At 40.7% G+C, this 26,672-nt stretch overlaps 1 protein-coding gene across 1 annotated transcript in view; it reads right to left on the bottom strand.

Annotated features, from left to right (window-relative positions):
- The window catches only part of EXOC5 (exocyst complex component 5), a 70,235-nt gene extending 43,818 nt beyond the window's left edge, over positions 1–26,417 (bottom strand). Inside the window, exons 1-4 of the mRNA XM_056133841.1 lie at positions 26,112–26,417; positions 4,897–4,991; positions 2,010–2,157; positions 513–707 (exon numbers count right to left, since the gene is read on the bottom strand). Of these exons, the coding sequence (XP_055989816.1) occupies positions 513–707; positions 2,010–2,157; positions 4,897–4,991; positions 26,112–26,138 (465 nt within the window). The 5' untranslated portion in view covers positions 26,139–26,417. The remainder of the gene's footprint in view (positions 1–512; positions 708–2,009; positions 2,158–4,896; positions 4,992–26,111) is intronic.
- Positions 26,418–26,672: the final 255 nt, after the last annotated feature.

Raw genomic sequence — 26,672 nt, 5'->3', positions numbered from 1 at the left:
TCCAGTGGGATTGGGGTAGGGTGAGGGCAAAGGAATCTGGGGTGAGGGGAAGAAAGAGCTCAAGGGGCAGAATGCATGCCTTGCATGTTCTATGTCTCAAATTCTATTCCCAACACTGCATGACCCCACAAACATTTCAGGAGGCAGTAGACTGAGTGGTTCCTGAGAACTGTGAGTGTGGCCCTGGGAACCTCAAATACAGTCAGGATAACCCTTGTGGCGCCTGAGCTGAGTGTAGTTATCATCAATTTCAAGCACTAAACCATCAAATCTAAACGCTGGTCTGAGTATGACCAAGAATAGTTCCTAGACACTCTCTCAAAAGAAAAAATTGCAATCTTGCAATCTGTGGGTAAGTATTCTAATCTCAGAACAATGTACTTCATAACAACAAAAACTTTTTAAGGGTAGTATTTTAATGGTTTGAATTTAGTCTGTGAAAAAGTCATAACAACAATTCATAATTAGGGTGTTATTAATATTATGTTTTTAACCCTTCTAACAGTGCTTACCTTCTCAGAATTTGTAAAAACATCAGATCTCAATTCTCCATCTAAAAACTCATTGAAGTATTTCATCAATTTCTGAGCCTCTACTGCCCGTTGTCTGGGTGTGTTTACCCCTTCCAACTGGTCTCCAAGGTGACAGACTTTGGTTGCTACATAACTGATGTGTTCATCAAGTTCTTGGAAATGTTGAAAGGCAACCTAAGAAAAAATGTGTACATAAGCATAAAATGCAACCTGTAAACTCAGTTTAAAGGTTAGTAAATATGAAAACTATAACTACTTCTAATCTGTAATTTAAGTGTCTAAAAATAACTGTGGCCTGGAGAGAGAACACAATGAACAAGGTGCTTGCCTTGCACAAAGCTGAGGTTCCATCCTTGGCACCAAATGCTCCCCCTGCACTGCTAGGGGTGATCCCTGAGGACAGAGGCAGGAATAAGACCTGAACACCATCAGGTGTGGCACCAAATCAAAAAAAAAAAACAACAAAACCAACAAAACATAACAAAAAAAAATTCTATTTTATGGATGAAAAACCTGAGACGCAGAGAGATTAGACTGCCTGATAATAGACAACTAAAAAGTAGCAGAACAGAAGACACTAGCATGTTAGATGAATTGTCAATTTCATTTTGAGTATTTGAAATCTACCTCTTAAAATAATAATCTTTTTAAAAACTATCTTTGTAAATTAGACTTTGTTATTAAATATTTCCTGTCGTATATGCGTAAAGGATCATTTTTTAAAAAGCAAGCAGAAATCTACTTATTAATATATAACATTTATGAACAAACATTCTGGGGAAGTAGCAGAACTAAACAATGTTCCTTAAGTGCTCTTATAAAGAACAATCAAGTTACAGATTACACCCAGACTGAAAGAGGTTCAGGAATTTCACATTAATTTTAGGGCGTAAAAAGGGCTTACGTCTGGCTTAGTTAGCCCTAGAACCTGTTTCATTATTATTTTATTCTAAAATAAACTGAGGGAATATTCTGCATCTACTTTTCCTAATTATACTTTGCTTCTCACTGGAGCATATAGACTCATGACTACTGAAACTTCCCAGACTAGCTTTCCACTAAAAAGATGATGGAGTGAAACAGTTGGTACGGTATTTGTTTTATGATTAAACAAAAATGAAAATGACTATGTTATTATCAACACTAATAATGATGATGATGATGATAATGATAAAGAGCACCTAAAAATAAGTCTGCTGAGCTATCATTTTCAAAGTCTGCACTATTAGAAAGGAAGCAAGGACCACACTATACTGGATATAATCCAATTCTAAGAAAGTACTGTTATGATTTCAAACTAACATTCATTAGCAAGCCAGTGTCAAGAGTGCTCATGAGGAATTCATTAATATTTTATCCCATGGGATAGGCACGCTAGAGAGAAACCTTACAATTATTTTCATTTAACACTTTTTTAAAGAACTTAAACAGGAAAGAAATAAAAATCGCCTATTCACTGCTTAACTTAAAGTTTACCTGATTGCTTTTCTGGAGCTCTTGAACCTTCTTGGCAAATTCCTTGGATTCTTTCTGACACTGTTGCTCTAGTTTCTCTACTTTCCTTTGAATCCTTTCATCCATTTTCTGAAGTTCGTGAATATGATTTATAAATTCTTCTAATAATCTAATAAGAAATTAGAATATATATAAATCCATCTATGACTAATCACAAGAAATTGGCCAGTTCACTTACAATTGCAAATATTTTGGAAGTGGGGAGTTTGGGCCACACCTAGAGGTGTTTATGAGCTAATCCTGGTTCTATGCTCAAGGGATACTTCTAGTGATGCTCAGAGAATCATATGTGGTGCCAGGGTCAGGCACCTGCAAGGCAAGTGCCTTATCCCACATATTCTCTCTCTGATTCCTGTAATAATATCTTAATATGCATTCTTAAATTAGTGACAATAATTTACTCTTAATGTGTTAATCAAAAATTTCTTCAGTCTGGGTCACAGTTGTAACACAAATGGCAGAGCACATGTCTAGCATGTATGAGGCCCTGGGGTTGATTCCTGGCACAGTAAGGGTCTTCCTTAACCACCAGGTATGGTGCTGGTGGACTCTAAGTACCACTTAGCAGGCCCTCCCCAATACCCCAAAAAGAATTTTTACAGTCAATAACACCAAGTCTCTGTGATTTCATGACTTCTTCATAGCTTTGTAGAGACCACAACACTTTACAATAAATAAAAATACAGCTTATTTTTAATTAGTTTATTTTTTATTTAATCACCGTGAGATAGTTACAAAGCTTTCATGATTGAGTTTCAGTCATACAAAGTTCCACCATTTCCTCCAACAGTGTACACTTCCCACCATCAATATCCCCCGTATCCCTCCTGCCAATCTCCCCACCCCACCCACAGTCTGCCTCTATGGCAAGCTCACTCTAGCCATTACTCCCGCCCTCCCCTTCCTCCTTCTCCTCCTCTCCCTCTCTCTCTCCTTTTGGGCATTATGGTTTGCAATATAGACACTGAGAGGCCATCATGTTTAGTCGTTTGCCCATTTTCAGCACACATGTCCAATCCAGAGCAATCCCCTTCAACCATTATTGTCATAATGTTCCCATCTCCGTCCCAACTACCCTCACCCCCAGTCCTTGAGGCAGGCTTTCAATCATGGACCATTTGTCCTGACTCTTGCTCAAAATGGAAATTTGGCAAGGGGAGATTATTAAATCATTTCATCAACTTTACAGTCACTTTTTCCTTTTCCTATATTTGTCACTTGTCAATACAAAGTCTGCATAGAAATTCTTAAAGGAATACTCCTAAAATTGGGGCTGGAGCGATAGCACAGTAGGTAGGTCATTTGCCTTGCACGCGGCCGACCCAGGTTCGATTCCCAGAATCCCATATGGTCCCCTGAGCACCGCCATGGGTAATTCCTGAGTGCAGAACCAGGAGTAGCCCCTGTGCATCGCCGGGTATGACCCAAAAAAGCAAAAAAAATAAAATAAAATAAAATTTTAAAAAAATACTCCTAAAATCCCAACAATAATTTTCTTCTCTTTGTCTCCATAGTAGACCTTGGATCTATGTAGCTGGGAAATCTAACAATTCATTGGTTTTGAATTTTTGCAGCTCTTAAATTGATGTTTAATTGTTATACACTTTTTACTTGTTTCAGAAGTATAATACAATAATCTGCTATTTGTAGTCCTTAGCTACTTTGATATAATTTCATTTTGTTCTTAGATGTCGTTATGAGAAAAGTTAAAAAATACTGGAAAAATACTTAGGGTCTTAGTAGAAATTTCTGATCAGTGGCAAACCACATACATGTCCCTAGTATAGTATCGTGTTTCTACTTCATTTCACTGAGGAATGACCTTACTCTGAACATTAATATTCGCATTCTGTTAAATAAGTGGTTTGCTTTGGGAAAAAAGGGACCAGATGTTTTCTTCTAGATACTGAAATATAATTCTGCCAGGGAGTTTTAAAGATTCAAGTATGATACTTCAAAGGAATAACTCTCTTGGAGTAGAATGGTATAGGAAATGTCAAATACGCATCTGGTACCTTGTGGCAGTGAGGGTTTACACACATATGAGTAATAGAGAAATAACCCCCACCCTCTTGATCTAAAAAATAACCAAACAAACAAAAATACCACAATAAATTTAGAAAAAAAATTTTTTTGGTTCTGTACTGGGGCCATACTCAGTGGTACTTAGTGTTTACCTGGCTCTGTGCTCAGGTATCACTCTTGGCAGGGCTATGGGACTACATGAGGAGTCAAGCCCAAGTCTGCTGATGCTGAATAAAGCAAGAGACTTATTCATTGTACTATTACCCTGACCTCTGAAATCATTTTTATCTCCGGCAAAATCAGACTGGAGACAGGCAGTTTAGGCCTCACACAGTAACTTCATGATATATCAAGGAGAAACTTCTAACTACAGACTTTTAAATGGCCTCTCTGATGTAAATATAAACCTCACCTAGAATCTCCATTAACCCCAGAATAAAAATCAATTACAGCTAAAAAAAATTATGAAAAGTATTGTGCATGTGCTTTATATACCAAAGGTCAAGATGATTCCCATCACCACAAAGTCCTATGCACTAAGCTAGGAGTAGTTTTTGTACATTGTTTTTATATAGGCAAAAACCAAAACAAAATATTTAACTCTGACAGTTTAATAAAATCCGTCATTCAAACCAGTTAAATAATCTTTAAAATAAGATGATTAACATGAAAAAAAATCATAAACTCCTAATGCTTACATCCTTCATTGGCCATGTGCTAACTAAAATTTTTTTTAGCTAAATATTAAAAGCACATTTCTACTCCATACAGAAATTTGCACTACAGATTGAGTCTATGGAAAAAAGCATTATTTTTACTTCACCTTTTTGGATCAAATGCTTCAGGGCCCCCTCTGGAGCCTCCTCCTGGGGTTCGCCATACAAGACGTTCGATATACTCATCGGCCACAAAAGGTTCCTGGTTTATAAAATAAATATTACTTTAAAGTTTCACAGAAGATAAAAAGTAAAAAAGCTTCTCATGCTAAAAGTAGTCTATAGACCAAACATGATTGCCACTCAATGCCTCTCTTGCAAAACACAGTACCCAAAAGAAGGGAGAGAGAACAAGGGGGAATGCCCTGCCACAGAGGCAGGGTGGGGGGTGGGGGGGGGAGATGGTGGGACCCGTGGTGGTGGAGGATGGGCACTGGTGGAGGGATGGGTACTTGATCACTGTATAACTGAAACCCAAGCACAAAAATTTATAAATCTATAACTGTACCTCATGGTGTTTCACTAATAAAAAAAATTTTTAAAAAAAGCTTCTAATATGTGAGAACTTAAAAGTGAATTAAGTAATTACTTAAGTACATGTATTATCAAAATTGCAAAAACTTTTTTCAATTAAAAATCTTAATGAAAATTAAGATTAAATTTTTAGAATGGCAATAAAGTCGGAGCATCCCAATGAAAAATTTAGCAAAGGGCATGGAGGTATGGTGTCACCAGCAGATCAACTGTAGCTGCAGGGCGAGTGCATCAGCAGCCTGATGTGCCTTCAGGTTTCCTAATATCCCAAACTCAAAGCTGGTGCCTCTGGCCAGATCCCAACAACTCAGGACCAAGTTCCCCGAGAAATTATATAGCCAAAAGTTAGGTATGTGAAGTCATGCCCACAAAATACCTCCGGCTCAGCTACACAAGTTCATTTATCAGTCTTGCTTCAGAGACCCATAAATAAATCTTTCAAGAGATCAACAGTCTCAGTTAATCTCAAACCCGCTCAAGGTTGAATAGAACAGGAGGGGGGAGTGGAGGGGTGGGGTGGGTGGGGTGTCAACCTGGTGCCACACAAGCAGAGTCCTGGCGGCCACGTGCTCCCACAATCCAAAATCGCCACCATGCCCCCCAAGCCAGACTCCACCAACCTGGGCCAGACCTCACAGAGATATAATCTGCTAAAATAGCAAGCATGCAGACTTTGTGTCCGAAATCTCCAGACTTTCTCAGGGTTGGGAGGGGCGCCCTCCCCTGACTTCCCTGTACTTTCCAGAAGCCTCGGGAATCATGTCAATACCCCAAAGTTGCCACCAAATTTAAAAAGCTACTCTAGCCTTACCTTCCCAATAAAAATACTGAACATCCTGAACAAAGATGACCTCTTAGTAAAATCATAACATGAGAAATCGTAATGCACAAAAGGAGAGAAAGAAGAAAAGTGCTTGCCATAGAGGTAGGTGGGGTGGGAGGGGGAGTGTAGGAAGGAAACAGGGGACATTGGTAGTGGGAAATGTACAATGGTGGAGGGATGGGTGTTGGATCATTGTATGAAACCCAATCTTGAACAGCTTTGTAATGGTCTATCTCATGGACAGTCAATACAAACAAACACTGTTCTCCCGTTGTTCATCAATTTTGCTCGAGCGGGCCCAGTAACATCTCCATTTTGAGACTTGTTGGTACTGTGTTTGGCATATCGAATATGTCATAGGTAGTTTGTCAGGCTTTGCCGTGCGGGCGAGATACTCTTGATAGCTTGCTGGGCTCTCTGAGAGGGGCGGAGAAATCGAAGCCGGCTCGGCGGGCTGGCTGCACGCAACGCAAACGGCCTACTGCAGTCAATAGAAAACTTTTTTTAAAAAAAAACATAAGCAAAGGACATAATTTATCCAATACAAATGACCAAGAATGAGTAAATTAAAAAATGTGATCTCACTAGTAAGCACATGAGATCAAGTTATCATTTTTTTAAACCTCACAATGCAAAAAATTACAATACACCATATTGAAGAGGGTAAACTGAAATTCACACTCATTCACATCACGATCATCCCGTTGTTCATCGATTTCCTCGAGCAGGCACCAGTAACGTCTCCTTTTTCCTAGCCCTGAGACTTTACAAGAGCCATTTCAATGCTCTTTCAGTATTAGGAGAATGAGACCCATCATTGTTACTGGTATTTGGCATACTGAATACAACACGGGAAATTTGCGAGACTCTGCCATTTGGGCAGGATACTTTTGGTAGCCTGCCAGGTTCTCCAAAGGAAAAATAAGATAATAACCCGGGAGCTGGATTTTATAGTCTCTGCGTCTTGGCTGTTGATGGGACCAACCTGGCATTGGTGACAGCTAGTGGGTATGACGCCTACCTACTGGAAGATGGGGGGGGTCTGGTTGGAGAAGGCCCAGCCCCAATCCAAGTAGGCTTGGAGACCTCAGCCCCAGGACCCGCATGCCTGGGTTCCTCTGCCAGTTCTTTCATGCATGAGGCCCATCCGGATGTGTGGAGAGTGGTCCCAGCATGGCCGTGGCTGGCTCCAGAGGTTCTCAGCTGCTGGGGCTCTGCTCAGGGCAGGGGGGCGGGGGAGAGAAACTCAACCCTCCCCCCTCCAATGGGCCCCGGTGAGGACAGCCAGGTGCGGGGGCAGGAGACTCTGTTGTCAGTTTAATATCTCACACTCATTATTTTCAGAAATATTAACACACATAATATTGGAAGCCAATAAGTAACAATTTAGTAACATCAACACTGTTACAAGTGTTTATAATCCAAGCCCTATAATTCTTTCACAATTCTAAGGATAATGTATACATCAATACAAATATTTTTGAAGACTGCAATATAAATGGCACTAAAAAAATTAAGTATGTAGTGCATATGTAGTCAAATTAACATTCAATAAAATTACTACTGAAAATTTATGCTAGTAAGTCTAAATTTATATTAAAAACTATTCATGTTAAAATTATGTAGTAAAAAAATTAGTAAAATGAGAAAACTGCTCAAATACAATAAATACCTGATAAAAATTGAAGCGTACAAAACGTTATAAATTTTCGGGGCTGGAGCAATAGCACAGCAGGTAGGGCATTTGCCTTGCACACGGTCGACCTGGGTCCGATTCCCAGCATCCCATATGGTCCCCTGAGCACCACCAGGGGTAAATCCTGAGTGCAGAGCCAGGAGTAACCCCTGAGCATCGCTGGGTGTGATCCAAAAATTTAAAAAAAAATTTTTTTTTAAGTTATAAATTTTCTCTAGGAAAAATCGCATTTTTTTTTATAGAGATGAACTCTTTGGGCCTTACAGATAGGACAGTGAGCAGGAAAACACTGTTCAATAACCAGCACCCTTATAGGGTCCCAAGGAGAGATCCCTGAGCAGAGCCATGAATACACTCTGAGCACTGCCAGGTGTGACCCAAAAACAGAGAGAGAGAGAAAGAAAGAGAGAGAGAGAGAGAGAGAGAGAGAGAGAGAGAGAGAGAGAGAGAAATGAACTCTACCTTTTGCTACACTCTGGATAGAGTTACAGTGATGTTATATTAAGTGAAATAAGTCAGAGGGAGAAAAACAAATCAAGATCATCTCACTCATATATAATGTATTAGGAAACAATGCAAACAATGCAGTAAAGGATATCAAAGTGTATCTTTGGACTTCGAATCCAAAATTGAGGTTATTCTTGTTGGTAGGGCATGAAAAGCAAGTGCACTAGCAGTGACACGAAAAGTGTGGTAGGTGGTCTTGGACACATTGATGGTGACATAGGGATATTACTTTGCACATGGTAAGTATAAAAGCAAACATTATTGTGACCATGCTATCCTGGCTACAAATAAAAAAATTAAAAAATTTAAGAACATTTGAATTAAAAAGCCAAATCAAGAAGAAAACATTGTGCCAGAGAGATAATATATCGTGGATACAGTGTTTGCCCTGCATAGGGGCGACCCAGGTTTGATCCCAGCATCATATACAGTCCCCCTGAGCACCACCAGAAGTGATCCCTGAGCAAAGCCAGGAGTAAGTTCTGAGCCACCACCAAGAGTGACCCAAAAACCAAAAAAAAAAAAAAAAAAATTGCAAAGAAAATAAACAATGAGGACCAGGAATATAATTCAGCAAGAACCAGGATATGATTCCCAACATTACAAGCCCTACTCCCAGCAGCACCAGGTGCAGCCCTGGAAACCCCCAGGTAACATCAGAATCACCTAAACATCCCTAGGCTCAATCACTGACATACTACCTTTAGCACAAACTATCCAACTTGGTCGACTAAGACAGCACCAGTGTAGCCTCCAGGTTTTTAGACCACTGCTTAGAACACCCAGAAAATGAAATGAGAAAATAAGAAAACAGTGGGCCCAGAATAACTCAACGGCACAGCACCTGCATTGAAGGAATAAGGGAGTGTTTATGCATTCCAGGCAGCTCTGCTTTGAGATCCCTGGCACCCAATGAAAAAGTGAGTTGTGGCTGCAAGCACCACAACTACGTGCTGAATCCCAGTCATAATAACAGAAGGAAAAATAGCACTGTAGCACTGTCCTCCCGTTGTTCATCGATTTCCTTGAGCAGGCACCAGTAATGTCTCCATTGTGAGACTTGTTACTGTTTTTGGTATATCGAATACACCATGGGGAGCTTGCCAGGCTCTGCCATGCAGGCGGGATATTCTCAGAAGCTTGCTGGGCTCTCTGATAGGGATGGAGGAATCGAACCAGGGTTGGCTGCGTGCAAGGCACATGCCCTACCCGCTGTGCTATTGCTCCAGAAGGAAAAGTAAAGGGAAGTAAAAGGGAAATAAAATTATATAAATACATATATCCTCGATTAAAATGACAAGAACAATTATCTTGTTTTTTTAATCATCATTATACCACACTGAAACATGAGTGAATGATTAACAAGCCTAAAATGAAGAAAAATAGAAGGAATAATCAAAATAAGAATAATCATGCTAGAGCAAAAGTATAGCAGATAGGGTGTTTGCCTTTCACATGGCCAATTCAGGTGCAATTCCAGCACCATACGGCCCCCTGAGCCCAGCCAGCAGTGATCCCTAAGCACCAAGTAAGGAGTAAGCTCTGAGCAATGCTGATTGTGGCCCCCAAACACACAAAAAGCAAAAAAATTAATAATCATAAGAACAGGAAAAAGCAACAAAAAAGTCTCACATAAACACCTTATATGTATTATCTCATTTAGTAAGTACTCTCAAAGAGATCAACAGAGATCCTGTTTTATCCCTATATTATTGAGCACACCAAGATCTGGTTAATTATTTGCTCAAGATAATACAAAGCAGAGCTGAGATTTAAATCACTCTGCTCCATTATTGCTATGTAAAATTAAATGGCAAGTTTGGGAAACTGTAAGCAGTTCACTGTGTCTAAATTTTACGGAAGATAAGAGGTGAGGTTTGGGGAGATGTTTTAGGAGTTAGTCTGCAGAACTTGCACATATAGGACCCTTATTTATTCCCAGCAGCACCTGACCCCTAGAGGTCCTCAAGTACTACTGGATGTACTCCTGGTGAGCCCTAGAAGTACCTCATTCTTCTGGCCTCACGACTGGCCTAGCTGGCTGTTAAGTCACTGTAAGTACTTCCCACATAGCCCTGAGCTCCACTTGGGAGCCCTCCTCCTACATCCCAAACAAAAAGGTAACAGGTAAAGCTTAAAAGATGAAAACTGTCACTGAAGGGACATTACCCTTTATCTTTTAAATTTTCTACTTATATCCTTTAACATTCCATTCATATGATACATCAATACTGAAAATTAAAGATTTTATCAAATAACTGACAGTCACCTTTCTGTACATAAAATTCATTATCAATTTACAAAGTAGAACACAAAATAATGCAAACTGATGGCTGAAAATGTTTATTCTGATTTCTTGTTGGTTTAGCCCAGTTGTGCTCCGGGCTTATTTCTGGCTTTGTGTTCAGGGATCACTTTTGGCAGACTTGGGAAATTATGGAGAGCCAAAGATTGAATCCGGGTCAGCCTCCTGACCCGGATTCAAGTAACCTACTATTGCTGACTCAGCAAAATGTTTAAAAACTTTATACATTTCAGTATAAAAAGTACTTTCATAACTGTCAAGTTAAGTCAAAAGAAACAGTTACAATAATATAGTTCTCCTGGTAAGATTTCTTTTTTGGGAAGCCATTTATTCAAGTAAAGATTGCTAGTGCTTAAAAAAAAAATCTCATTTATTTATGAGTGTATTTCAGAATGAAGTCCTAGGGATAAATTAGATACGCTGCAAAACAGTTTTTTTTTACATGTGTAGCCTTTGAAATCTGAACAGTACAGAGGGTAGGGCACTTGCCTTGCATGCAGCTGACTGCATTTGATCCTGATATTCCATAAGGTCTTCAGAGCCTACCAGGAGTGATCCCTGAGTGCAGTCAAGAGAAAGACGCGAGCACCAAAATAAATAAATAAATAAATAAAAAACAAAAGTGTAGCTTTTTAAAATATAACCTATCTAGCAAATATCATTGAAATTGTCATGTCTACCTCGTTCTTACAAGATAAAAGAACTGATGCATGTACGATAATTTTTCATTAACAAATATGGGGAACAGTAACTCAAGATAAATTTGTGTTTTCAAACTTTAGAAACTGAGCTACTTGAAAACCTAACACACACAAAATTCTTCTAAATAACTATAAGATAGTGGTGAGCATTTTTTAAAAGGGCTTACTCTAAGCCAAGCCTATGCTCAGCACTGTACAAACTTGATCTCATTTAATACTCTTAAGTCTATTAGTATTGACTCATTCTTTACCTGTGAAACTGTGTGATTAAAAAAAATTACTTAATCCACATTCACACAGACTTACCTGATTTCAAATGCCCAAATCTTCACCAAAAAAAAAAAAAAGTCAAAAACAAATTTTAAAAGAAACTAATTTAGGAAATAGCTCTTCCAAAAGTTGACAATACTTCCTTTAAATAAGAGCGATAGCACAGCGGTAGGGCATTTGCCTTACAAGCGGCCAACATGGCCGACCCGAGTTCGATTCCTCTGCCCCTCTCGGAGAGCCCGGCAAGCTACCGAGAGTATCTCGTCCACACAGCAGAGCCTAGCAAGCTCCCCGTGACGTATTCGATATGCCAGACACAGTAACAACAAAGTCTCCAATGGAGACGTTACTGGGCCCGCTCGAGCTCGCTCGAGCAACTTGGTACTGTAATTGTGCTCTTTTACTTGTCATTTTTTGGGGGATATGCTCGATAAAAAAATAGTCATCTTAGTTCTAATTCTATTATTAATTTTATTGATTCAGTAATGGCACTTTTAAACAGATCATATTGTTCAAAATTCTAATGTGTCAGTTTTATCAAATGATGCATTCTCAAGAACAAAATCAAAATGTCATTCATGAAATTTTTTATAAAAACAAACGTTTTTCAGATCATTTTCACTGTAGCACTGTCCTCCTGTTGTTCATCAATTTGCTCCAGCGGGCACCAACAATGTCTCCATTTGAGACTTGTTACTGTTTTTAGCATATCAGATACACCACGGGAAGTTTGCCAGGCTCTGCCATGCAGACGGGATACTCTCGGTAGCTTGCCGGGCTCTCTGAGAGGGAGGGAGGAATCAAACCCGGGCTGGCCACGTGCAAGGCAAACACCCTAACCGCTATGCTATTGCTCCAGCCCCAGATGACTTTCAATTCTCAAAAATTACAGTATTTTTTCTTTCAACATTTTCAATTTCAATATTTTTAGAGCCTAGCAAATACTAGAAACTACCCTAAATACCCATGAAAGGGGCTGGGGATGTGACTCAGTGATGGAGTACTTCTTGCCTTTGACATGTGGGTTTGATCTCCAGCAATGTTATCATCCTCCAAGTACTAATGGGAGCAACCCCAAGCACTACTGAGCGTGATTCACAAGGAGTGACACTATAGTAACTTCCAATTCACACTTGTTATTCCTGCAACTTTAGATCGATAGGATTAGAGGTCTTGACAACTGAAGTGTTACTGGTATTTGGCATATTGGGTACGCCACGGGGAGTTTGCCAGTCTCTGCCGTGTGGGCAGGCTACATTCGGTAGACTGCCAGTTTGTCCAAAGTAGGAGTGAGATAATAAGATGTCATAATAAGATGTCGGTAACCGGGAGCTGGTTTTTATAGTCTCTGAGTGTTGGCCGTTGATGGGATTACATGGCGCCAGGGGGCCAGTTGGTGGGTGAAAGAGACGTTACTGGGGCCTGCTTGAGGCAATCAACAAATAACAGGATGATTTGTGATTGACAACTGAAGTGGGAACTTTTGCCTAACAGCCACAAAAAATGTTAACTACACGTGCGTGGTGCTTGAGAATTTAATTACTTGTATCCAGGGAATAATAGGCAAGAAAAGGAATAACCTTCAAGTCAACCTAATCTGCATCTTCCGCCCACCCACCCCCAATATACTTCACTGTCTAGCCTTATTAACTAAACTATAATAAAAACATTTTTGGAAGGAAAGAAAAGAGTGGCCACCTTTGGCAGAGACCACTGTCCCTGATCATTAGAAGGCAGGTGTACTACACAGTGAGATGGAGGGGTAAAGGAGGACAGAGTAGGGGTATAGAATACAACATCCAAATCTTTTCAGGATCACCTGACCAATTCTGTAAATACATTAACAAGTGTAGCAATCCTGGTCTAAAAAAGGTATAGTAATACTCAAATCAGCAAGAGCACCAGAGGTTCTAGCTGAAAAGTGGTAAGGAGTCAGTATGAGTTGGAATATACTGAAGAGTAGGGGACAATGAGTTCAACTGCAACCCCAAACCAGCAGGAGCAGAAGTGGTCGTAATTCACACGAAAGCATCTTCTAATTTTTCTCCAGGATAAGAACCCTAATCAAAATACTAGAAGGGCTGTTTTTCAGATGTTCATATAGAAGCAGAGTCACAAGGTGGTCTGTGGTGGACATAAGATCTCACTTTAAGGGTCTGTAGATAGTACTGTGAACAAAATGTTTGCTTTGCACATGTGGCCAACCAGAGTTTGATCCTCAGGGTGCTTTAGAGCCCCTGTACCCTAAGCAGTAGTGATTCCTGAACACTGCCAAGTGTGCTTCTTCTGCCCACCAAATGATCTCATTAGAATTGCCCCAGCTGCTAGCAGAGAACTATCACCTGGCAGCATTTGTTTAGTTTAGGTGCCACACGTGGTAGTGCTCTGAATACTCCTGGCTCAGTGCTCAAAGGCAACTCCTGGCAGTACTCAGAGGACTGTGAGATGCCAGGGACCAAATGCAGGCCTCCTTCAAAGCATGTAGCTCCAGCCCACAGAGCTCGAGCTCACTCTCCAGACTCTGGTGGTATTTTAAGGATCCGTTCAGCTACACAGAATTCACTCAGTAACATTCTTTTGTTAGCATCTATAACCAAAGATTAAGACTAACTACAGATTAGCCCAAAAGACAATTCCAACAGATCATTTAGTTACAGGGGAAGTGAAGGAAGCAAGTGCCTCGATATATATACTACCTGAATGGTACATGTAAGAGTAATTCTGATTGGACTTTATCTAGGTGATCTGGTTGTTTTTGTGTAACAAATCAGAATGATCGGTTTCCAAACCCTTGCTAATATTTGGCATAATCAGATTACAGGAATAAGGGATACTTAAACACAGGTTAAAGTTGCTGGAAATTGCACAATACAGAAGAGAAATAAGCTTCTGCAGGAAGCTGCTGCTGTGAAAGGGAGTCACTGGGGCCACTTTCCTAAACAGAGGCTGTCGTTAATCTCTCCTGAGCTGATCTTTGGACCATGCATGGCTAGAGTTTATTACTGTGGTCGTTCATGGTACTGGAGATTAAATCTGGGTAGACCACAAGCAAACCAAGCCCCTTACCCACAGTATTAATTCTGCAGCCCTGTCCCCATTATTTCATAGACAAGTCACTGAACCTTGGAAAAGTTAGGTCAGGGTCACAAATGCAGAGTGACTAAATCACATTTTAAAATTGGTATTAACAAAAGGAGGGAGAAAGGAAACAATGAAGAAACACAGAGAGGGAGAGGTGAGAGAGGAGGAAAGTACCTGTGAAGACTGGGGTAAGAGGGTGGGGGCAGGAGGGAAACTGGGGACACTGATGGTGGGATATGTACACTGCTGAAGGGGCAGTATTGAAACACTGGATGGCTGAAACCCAATCATGGACAACTTTGTTAACTGTGTATCCCACAGTGATTCGACTAAACAAGAAAAAATATTTTAGAGCAGTATCAAAAAAATTAAAATCATGAAAAATAAACAAAATCAACACTGGGGCTAAAGCAATAGTGCAATGGCTGGGGCATTTGTCTAGCATGTGGCTGACCTGGGTCCAATTCTGGGCACCATCTAGAGGTTTCTCTTATCTAAAATTATAGCAATCGTATCATTTAGTATCACCATTAATTTATGCAGAATTTAATTTTTTGCTTGCCTTCTAATATGCAAATTATAAAGCACTGCTTCCTTTTAATATGCAATTCTAAAGTTTATTGGACATAAAGTTTCTTAACATTTATTGGACATAAAGTTTCTTTATGTCATCTACCTTTTTTGTTCTTCTTCCTCTTTTTGGGGGGTAGGGAGGTTGGGGAAACTGTCAGAAGTAAACCCTGGTGATTAAAGCACAGTCAGTAGCATACAAATGCCTTGACTCCTGTACTACCTCTCCAAGCCTAGCCCTTCAAAAATTTTTTTTTGCTACCAGTCGAAATTTCTCTGCCACCCAAAATGAATAGCAAAACTATCATCTTATCCCAGCCTTTTCTGCAACTCTATTTTAAATCTGCTTTTCCTTGTGGCCAGGTAATTCATTCCCTCTGTCCTCTTAATAGTTGAAACATCTCTATACCATTACAAAAAGTCCAGCTCAACCGAACACTACCTGAATGGTACATGAAAGACTGAGTACATGAGTCACTCAATGCCTCTATTGCAAACCACAACACCCTAAAAGAAAGAAAGAGCAAAAGGGAATGCCCTGCCATAGAGGTGGGATAGGGTTGGGGATGGGAGGGCTACTGGGTTCATTGGTGGTGGAGAATGGGCACTGGTGGAGGGATGGGTACTTGATCATTGTACAACTGAAACTCAAACATGAAAATATGTAAATCTACAACTGTACCTCATGGTGTTTCACTAATAAAAAAAAGTCCAGCTCAATTCCCATTTCCTCCTTTACAGAATCCTTCAATAAGCACATCTAGTAATTTTCTGCACTTGCAAAGCCTTAATAAGGCTTAACAATAAAAATTCAAACACAAAAATATTATCAATTGTCAGTTTTCATTTATCATTTCCTAATGACTTTTTACAAGTTTTACCCTTCTTTACACAAAAAAGTGAAAAAGAAGAGTATAATTGTCATGATTTCATTCTTTACAGTTGTGGTCAACAGAACAATAAGGCGAAACATTTATTTGGAAAAAGGCCAAGTCCATGTGGAGGAAAACCAGTCTTAATCCATATTCAAAAATAAAATGGATGGACTACTATACCACAAGTCAGAGAAAGGCACTGGTATCCTGAAAGGGATTTACCTAAAGAGGAAGAAGAGGAGAAGGAGAAGAGGAAGAGGAGACAGCATCTTATGGTGTGATAAAAATCCAAGATTCTAACAGAAACTAAATATGGCACTGAAATCTGATGAATTTTACTTTATCTAGTGTTCCCTTTTAAATCCCATTGATTTGGTTTACATGAGACTGTTTCATGGTGGATTAATTTATTGAGCACCAATTACTTTTATTTTTCTCGGTTTCATATTTTTTCCCAACAAAATGGCCCCCTCTTTTTCTTGGTTTTATTTTTTTTCTTCAACTAACAAAATGAAATTCATTCTACTAATGGGAAGGTAAAGCAATTCAAAACCCAATCAAGGCAAACTTTGAAAAAAACATGTTTGAAAACTACATATAACATGAAGAAATGAATAATTTTACTGTTTAAGATGAAATTTAATCATGGGAGCTGAGAAAGATATCTCCCTCTGAGCACACCTTTGCATGCCCTGCATGGAGACCCAGGTTTGATCTCTCACATGACTAAGAGTAGGACCTAGCGCTACCAGGTTTGATCCCGGCATTCCATATGATCCCCTGAGCACTGCCAGGAGTAATTCCTGAGTGCAGAGCCAGGAATAACAACTGAGCATCACCAGTGTGACCCCAAAACCAAAAGCAACAACAAAGACAGTGATCAGCTCATATTCCAGTTATCTATTGAAGTGGCTGTTATATCACTTGAATAGACCAGTGACTCACAATATTGATAAACATTATTTTGCTCATAAATCTATAATTTAGATAGAATTTAGAAGGTAAATCTAGTCTCTGCCCCATATGACATTAGGTAGTGCAGTTCAACTTGGGGCAGAACACCTACTTGCCTCATGTCGTGCTGATGCTAACCACTGAATGGGAGTTCAGCCAGTGCTGAAAGCCATGGTTTTCTCAAAGAGCTCATTGACACAGCTGTTCGGGCCAAGAAATTAGAGGTATCACAGATTATCTTTTCTGACCTAACCTTACAAATCAAATAGCATCAATTACATTGTAGTTGAGGCCAGCCCAAGTTCAAGAAGGGAGCACAGACCCTATCTGTCCGCATCACATTGTAGGATGGCAAATCTCATGGCCATCCTGGAAAACAAAACCTGTCACAGCTACTTTTTAAATATCTCCTACTATAACCTCTTAACCTTTGTTTTGGGGCCACACCCAGAAATGTTCAGGGATTACTACTGACTCTGCAAACCAGGAATTATACCCGGTTGTGCTTGGGGAATAGAACCTATGTATATATAAGGCAAGTCCCCATGTACAATTAATCCAGCCCCATATAACTTCTTCCCTCTTAAGATGATTTTCTTTAAATTTCTGCTTTCTTCCTTGTAGAGCCCCAATCTAGTCCTTTTCTCACTCCACCATTGCTCTGTCCTGTAGTAGCACTGTCCTTCTGTTATTCATGGATTGGCTCGAATGGGCATCATTAACGTCTCCATTGTGAGACTTGTTGCTGTTTTTTGGCATATCGAATACGTCATGGGTAGCTTGCCAGGCTTTGCCGTGCGGGCGAAATACTCTTGGTAGCTTGCCAGGCTCTCCGAGAGGGGCAGAGGAATTGAACCCAGGTTAGGCGCATGCAAGGCAAATGCCCTACACACTATGCTATCGCTCTGGCCCCACTCCACTATTACCAATATTAATTTTAAAAGGCCAGAGCCATTCATGGTTGGGTTTTAGTCATACAATGTAATATTTTAATATCTAAAATCATTTCCCTCATTTACAGAGAAGAAAATAGCACCAAAAAGTCTAGTAATTTGGGCCAGAACAATAGTCCAATGGACAGGGTGCTTGCCTTACACAGGGTTTGCCTAGGTTTAATACTTGACACCCAATATGGTCCTGAACCCACCAGAACCTACCAGGAGTGATCCCTGAGCACAGAGCCAGCAGTTAGTCTTAAGCTTCACCAAGTCACAAGTTAAGTAATTTATCCAAGTTCATATAATTAGTAAAGGGCAGAGCTGAGATCAATAACACAGCGGTTGGGCATTTGCCTTGCGCGCAGTTGGCCCAGCTGAGCCGGGTTCGATTTCTCCATCCCTCTTGGAGAGCCCAGCAAGCTACTGAGAGTACCTCGCCCACACAGCAAAGCCTGGCAAGCTACCCGTGATGTATTCAATATGCCAAACACAGTAACAACAATGGAGACGTTACTGGGCCCGCTTGAGCAAATCGATGAACAATGGGAGGACAGTGCTACAGTACAAAATCAAATTAATCCTAGCAATTAATTAAATCGCTGCTGATATTCAGATAACTTTCATGAAGTCAAAATACAACCTCCAGCTATGACCTGTTTATGAATTGTAGCACTGTCCTCTCATTGTTTTCTCGATTTGTTGAGTGGGCACCAGTAACATGTCCATTGTGGGACTTATTGTTACTGTTTTTGGCATATTGAATAAACCATGGGGAGCTTATGAATTAGTTTATGAATTACTAATTCATATTTCTCACTGCCCTGTTAATCACCAGGATGCCATGCTGAAAACTCAAAATGTAATTAAAAACAAACAAACAAAAAAACACATATTTACTTCCTCCCCCTGAAAGGGTCATTCCTATTTTTGCTGTTGTAGGTAATGAGTCACCACACACCCACTTTCAGTATCCAAAATCTTTCTATTTCTTTCTATTTTACAGTGACAGTACAGCACACGGAAGTTATTTGGCTTACATGAAGAACCAGGTTTTATCCCTGGTACCACATACGGTTCCCTAAATCCACCACGAGTGATTCCAGAACAAGGAAGCAGGAGTGAGCACAGAGCACAGTTGATGTGGCCCAAAAAACAAACAAAACCAATAAAAATAATCTTTCAAATTTTTGTATCTTTTCTTTCTTCACCAAATTAGACTCAGGATATCACAGGCCTAGAATAATCGATGAACAGACCATTCCAGAACACATATTACTTCCAGTTTGTCTATGACCCATTTTCCAAATAAACTCTCACTGAAATTCTTTTATCACTGTTTATCTTTCCTCACCCACAAAAAGCTAAAACACAAAAAGTCAGGCTTTAGTATACAAAGCTTTCTCAAAGTTTCCCCCAAACTGTTTCTGTAGTGTCAATGGCTTATTATGAGCTACCATTATCAATGCCTAAAACACAGCATACTTCATTTCCTCAACACACTTCACCTTATTAGAATCATTTGTCTCTACCTTAAATGCTCACCTACAGCTAGAAAAGTTTCCATTCATCTATCAACATTCAATTTATGTCATACAATATGCAATCTCTTATTATTCCAGAATAAGATTCCTCTGCACTGAATTTTTTATAACATCTGTGATACTATGAAAAGAAACATGTTTGGTCTTTGTACTCAGTTCCTGGTCTTATCTCCTAAAGCCATTCTTATTTCCAGTGATAAAAGTATTAACACACACTTTTCTTTTAATATTGGTCTCTGATCCTGGATTCTAATCCAGAACTCCTAAATTCCTTGGACTTCTCTGGGACATAGGAGCAACTTTTGTTCTACTTAAGTGCGTACAGATGGGCTCCTAGATGGGGCTGATCATCAGAATGAAGAAGCACTGATTAAGAGCCTGGAACTTTTATCTCATACCCTACTCTGGGAAACAGACCAGGTCTAAAGATTGAGTTAATAATTGATGGTCCTTATGTGATTAAAGCCTACACACACACACACACACACACACACACACACACACACACACACACACACCCCTAAACTATGGGGTTCTGGGAGTTTCCTGATTCTAAACACACTAAGGTGCCAGGACTATGACATACATAAGAAACAAACTACACTCCTTCTCTTCTTCTTTGAACTACACATCTCTTCCACCTTGCTACTCCTGAATTTTTATTCTTTTAAAAATAAGCCCATAATATAATTTAGTAAACTGTTTCCTCTCCATCTTCTAAGCCGGTTTAGCAATTACAAACCTGAGAGAAAAAGGTTATAAGAACCTCTAGTCCATAGCTGGTCAGTGAAAAGAACAGGTGGCAACCTGAATTTACAATTAGTATCCTGAAAGGGAATTCAAATCAGTCTGAATCTTTAATCCATGTGATCTGATATTTACTCCAAATATATGACAGAATTCAATACATAAAGTCTGCTGAAAAATGGAACTGAATTGTGTGGGAAATCCTCATACATCTGATGTCAGAGTATTGAGAGTAGTAGTAGAGTAAGAAAGAGTTCTTTTCCTTTAATTCCATCTAGATCCTTAACTCAAAACCATCTTTTAGCTTCAATATTTTGAATGAGTTCTAAGGGTAAGATATTCAATAAGTATTTGTTAAATAAATACATTTTCTTATTAAAAGCAATATTATGATGGCCAGGTCTGAAAAACATTTTACAGTAAATACAGCTAAAACAGGAAGCACTTCCACTTCTGGAAGGTAATGGGGTCATACTCATTTCATTAACATACATTTAGTTAACCAAATAAGAGACGGTTTCAACAAGTTTTATTGCTTCTGTAACTTAAGTTTGAAAATCTAAAAGACATAAACGTGAGAAAGTGTGCTTGTGGCTTTTCAAATTATAGTGTGAAAGTCAAGTGGTTAATATCACCAAATTATCAAGGTATTATATTTACAAAAAAAGTCAAATTCCTAGTTTTGGTATCTAAGAATTCCATAATTAATTTCCAATTTACTTTCATGCCACTCCTCTTCATGCATGCTCTGCTCCAGTCAAAATCAACCCTTACATTGATTCCAGCCTCTATATTTAAACCTTCTTTAATTTTCAATTTTATTGAGAAGTTCTTATACCTAGTTAAACAAATTAAAACCTAACTTCTCTCTTTTTTTTATTGAGTCACCATGAAATACAGTTACAAAATTGTTCCTGACTAGATTTCAGCCATAAAATTCTCCAACACCTGTCCCTGCACCACTGTACATTTCCCACCACCATGTCCACAGTTCCCACCACCCAAATCACCAGCCTGTCTCTTCAGCAGGCACTTTTCTCTCTCTGTCTTTCCTTTTGGGCATTATGGTTTGCAATGCAGGTACTGAAAGGTTATCATGTATATGCCTTTACCTTTCAGCACTCAGTTCTTGTTCAGAGTGATCTTTTTCATTTATCATTGTCATGGTGGTCCCTTCTCTGTCCTAAATGCCCTTCCCCACCCCCACTTGTGGCAAGCTTAAAACCATGGACCATCCTTCTGGCTCTCGTTCCTAATGTCTCATAGTATGGTGTCCCACAAACGAGTGCAATCAGTCTCTGACTGTCCCTTCTCTGATTCATTTCACTCAGCATGATGCTCTCCTTTTTCATCCACTTATAACTTTATTTCATGATTTCACTTTTCCTGACAGCTGTGTAGTATTTCATTGTGTAGATGTAGCATAGTTCCTTTAGCCAGTCCTCTGTTCCCAGGCACTTGGTTTGTTTCCTGATTCTGGTTATTGTGAATAGTGTTGCAATGAACATGAGTGCAGATGGATTTTCTGCATTGTTTTTTGACCCCTTTGGCATATTCCCAGAAGTGATATTGCTAGGTCACATGGAAGCTCAATTTCTAGTTTTTTTGATGAATGTTCATAGTGTTTTCCAAAAAGGCTGCTCAGTCGGCATGCCCACCAACAATGAAGGGGAGAGTCCCTTTCTCCCTGCATCCACGCCAGAAGTTCATTTTGGTGTACATCAGTCTCTATTGCATGAGATTGTTTCTCATTGTTGTTCTAATTTGTATCTCCCTGATGATTAGTGATACACAGCATTTTTTCATGTACCTTTCAAATACCAGTGGTATTTCTACCACTGCCTTATATATCTTTCATATTAACCACTTATCAGGTGGGTATTGGGTAAATAATTTTTCCCATTTCAGAAGCTGTCTTTGTGTCCTAGTCTCTGTTTCTTTTGAGGTGCAGAAGCTTTATAGTTTAACGTAGTCCCATTTGTTAATATTTGCTTCCACTTGCTTGGTCAGTGGTGTTTCATCTTTGAAGATGCCTTCAGCTTCGAAGTCAGAGGGGATTCTGTCTATGTTTTCTTCCATGTACCTTATGGATTCAGGTGTTGAGGTCTTTAATTCATTTTGATCTGACTTTTGAGCATGGTGAAAAATCTAACCTATCTTTCACAGAATATTCATATAATATCTCAATATTTTTCTTCAGGTTATCTTCCTATCCTTTCTACTTCGAAAGATTTTATCTAGACCTCTTTTACTATACTTATTTCAAAATTATGTAGTTTTTAATCGGTAAGGTCACCTTCTCCCCCCAAGTTTAATAACAAGGAAAAGTTCTATATATAATTCAAGATTTTCAAAGATTTTCCTTAGAATTGACAAACCGAATAAGTAGAAAACATAACAGCCTCATGGGTCAAAAATATTTGGGAAGTGAACTTCTCAGGTTCTTTTATGTACTAAATTTTGCAAATCTCTAATGAAATAAGGCATGCCCATTTCTAAAACTTAACTGGTCTCGGAATCATTTTTTTATTGTATCCTTCAATTAGGATTAATATTTCTCTGGCATACAGCATCTGTATTAATCATAGAACCTTATTTTGAATAACAAATTACAAATAATAGTTGAATACATAAAAATTTAACTTCTTTAATAGTATAGTAAAAGAAGAATTGCCACAACAGAAAAATAATTTATTACTTCATAATTTTTTATATGTAGAGGCATTATGTGGAATCAAAGGTACATAGAAATTCCTGCTCAGAATATCCATCCTGAGGTGATGATAGAAATACTACCAGAAGATCCTTTTAAAACATCTGTCAACAACAGTTTGAAACTAAGAACGTATTCTGGTCAACTTCCATGCTAAACACAATTAAAACAACTGAATCATTTATTACTAAGGAAATTTATCGTAAGTTGCTTTGGTTGATTAAAGGTGTTTATATTTGAAAGGGGAAGTCTCAGAACCAACAAATTTTTCTGGTATGCAGTTTATACTTACAAGATTTCATAAGATCAATGTTTAGTAACTTTGCATTAATTTAACTTATTTTTTCTGAGTGAACAATGAAAGGTAAACAGTGCCTTAAAACCAAATAAAAGTGAAATATCCACAACTGTTTCTTGATGTTTCCCAGTTCTTCAGTTGTAACCAAGAAAGGAAATAAGAGGAAAAGAAACTTCCTGACGTGTCATATAACCTAGATCTTATGGAAGCAGAAACAGGAAATGGGAGCAACAGAATAAAGATTGGTTTGTTTTCTACTCGGCTCTAAACATATCAACTCTTCACTTGAAAATTTATTCAAGAATAAGGTAGGGATGAAAAGATGAACCTGTTTCTTAAACATTACTTTGAATTCATATGAAGTAGAACCAGAGAGATAGTAAGCAGGTAAGGCATTTTTGCCCTGCACCAGACTGACTCCAGGTTCAATAGTCAATAACACAAGGAGAGATCCCTGAGCACAGAGTCAGGAGTCACAATCACAATCACAACCATCCTGTTATTTGTCCATTGCCTCGAGCAGGCCTCAGTAACGCCTCTTCGTCGTAGCCCTGAGATTTTTGTTTTAAAAAGTGCCATATTCAAGGCTCTTTCAGAGTTAAGAGAATGAGACCCTTCATTGTTACTGGGATTTGGCATATTGGGTACGCCACGGGGAGTTTGCCAGACTCTGCCATGTGGGCAGGTTATATTCGGTAGCCTGCCAGTTTGTCTGAGTCAGGAGTAAGGCTGAACAAAGTCAGGGTAAGCCCTGAGCACAGCCAGTATGGCTTAAAAACAATAAATAAATAAATAAATAAATAAAATTCTGATGAAATGGTAAACTCACCAGAGTTTGGAAAGATATGTAAAGAGAAAGTTCCAAGATCAGTAATGCGTATGCTTGAGGTTGCCTTATGAGTCCCTATGCCACAGGGCTTTTCTCTGGTAAGTGAAAAATTACCTGCTACCTGCTAAATAGAATCTGAGAGTTGGTTACATTTAAGTCCTAATTCTCTTTATCTGCTTTATTAACTGATAAGACCACTGAAAGCAAAACATGTATTTCTCTTCTTCCCTCCCCTGCAGATGGAGGTAGTAGGTCAGATCAAAGTCAAATCTATTTTTAAACTACTTTTGTGGACTAATGTGATCAAACATTTAAAGAAAAAGAGACACAATGAGCTTCAAGACACAACTGAGAATGTCCAGCTGTAATTGTATGGCAAATAATAATTTCCTATTAATAAATGGCGAGTCCTTGAATTCATTCAGGTTCAAAAACCTGTTCAAAAGGTGAAACAAAACTTTTGACCTTAAAAAGATGTTAAAAAAAAAAAAAAGTTGATTCCCCAGTAGCTCAGGGCCAGAGCAATAGTACAGCAGGGAGGGCATTTGCCTTGTATGCAGCTGACCCGGGTTCAATCCCCAGCATCCCATATGATACCACAAGCACCACCAGGAGTAATTCCTGAGTGCAAAGCCAGGAATAACCCCTGAGCATCTGCGAGGTGTGACCCAAAAAGCAAAAAATTAATTTTTAAATTTTTTTTAAAAATAAAAAATGAAGAACTACATATTGAACTAGTCTCTTGCCCATAGTCAGAAGCAATCGGCTGGCAACAAAATGTCTCCCGAGTTACTTACTGAACAGAAGACAAGATTTTGAAACCTGGGATGTCAATGCAACATATCGCACAGCAAGCAGATCTGTGGAAACTCAATCAAGCGTATGTTGCCATTAACAATCCTTAATTCACAACTTTTATATGAGATGCTTTTTCCCCCCCAAAAGCAACACTCAGCAAGCGGCCAGGATCCCCAGATACAGCAACAGTACCGTAAACCACGAAAGCAGCTGCAATTGGAACTGAAGAGGGATCCAATTTCTACTTGTGGAGAACTCATGGTTAACTCCAGCTGACTAGCAATGAGTTTCCTCATCCCACCCCAGGATGCGAGTTTTCATTTCACAGGAGATTTTCTCTCCAAACGTTCGTTGTTGGATGCTCTAATTAGACAATCCCTTCCCACCTCCCAGCCCCTCTGCCCCCCACCCCGCCCCCATTCTCTCCATTAGCCTCTAGCACCGGCATGCATTTAACTCGGCGTTAACTTTCAGAGCCGGAAAACGTTCCAAGACAACCCGGGAAACGCCCGGGGCATTTCAGCAGGCGATCGGGCCGGCCCTCGCCGCCCTCCAAGACCCAAGAGCCGGTGTTCTCCGCCAGAAGTCAGTCAGGGAGCCGCCTCCCGCGGCCCTGCCCGCAACCCCCTCTCCCCCCTCCCTGTCGGAAGGACCCGGTAGGCCTTGATGGTCCTAAAACATCCACCACCGAGGGCAGCTCATAACGATTGTCCCGCCACCCCTCCACCCCCTAGCCTGATAGAAAATTCCCCAGGTGTTGCAAGTGGGAGGCAACCCCCAGGCCGGACTGGCCCGACGCGGGGTTCCGCGCTCGCGCTTCGGCGCCCCGTGTCAGCTCCGCCGGGTCTCCCAGCAGCCGAGAGCCCCAACCTCCGAGTCTCCCCGCCCAGCCCCGCGGAGAGGTTCCCCCTACCCCACCTTTCTCCTCTCAGACTCGGGGCTCCGGGCCCTGACGGCCTCCCACCCTGCTCCCGCGACCCTCCTCCTCCCCCGGCTCCGCTCCGCCCCGGAGCCGGACACCGGAGCCGCCCCCCACCCGGTGGCAGGGCGCACCCCGCAGCTGTGCCCGCCTCCCTCGCGGCCCGCCCCGGTGCACCCCGCGCCGGGCCTGCCACTTCCCCGGGCGAGCCGCCGGGACCTACCTCGAACAGCTCGGCCGTCGTAGCCATCCCGGCCGGCTGAGAGGCTCGCCGCGCGCTGCCTGCCGTCTCCTCTTTACATGCTGCGCCTCAGCGGCGCCGCACCCAGGTCCCCCGCTCGCCACGCCAGCTCGGGCTCCGGGCCGCCGCGGGCTCTCCCACTGCCACCCGAGCCCAGGCGGGGCGGCAGAGCGGCCATGAAGCGAAGTCGTAGACGCCTGTCAGCTGCCTCCCGGCGCCGCCCGCGCCGCTCCCATTGTCACCGCCTCGCACGCCGGAAGTGAAGCTGCGCGCGCCCGGGAGGCTGTCGGGAGGGGAGGGCGAGGGAAGCGCGCCGCTGGCGAACCGCAGCCAAGTTCGCCGCTCCGCTGAGCGAGGAAGCGTGAGCCTTGCGGGCCACCATCCCGGAAGTAATCTGGCGAGGAAGAAAGTCTCTGGGTTGCTGGGATGCTAGGTGCGGCTTCCCCGAATCTGGCGCGGGGGAGGGGGTGGGTGCAGAGGTGGGGGTGGGGTGGCAAGCGTTGGCTTGAAGATATAATTTAGTCACTCCTCCTGCCGGCGCTG

This window comes from Sorex fumeus, unplaced genomic scaffold, assembly GCF_029834395.1.
Source record: "Sorex fumeus unplaced genomic scaffold, SorFum_2.1 ptg000098l, whole genome shotgun sequence".
Lineage (NCBI taxonomy): Eukaryota > Metazoa > Chordata > Mammalia > Eulipotyphla > Soricidae > Sorex > Sorex fumeus.
Note: the sequence above shows the minus strand (reverse complement) of the source record. Positions and strands in the feature narration are given on the sequence as shown.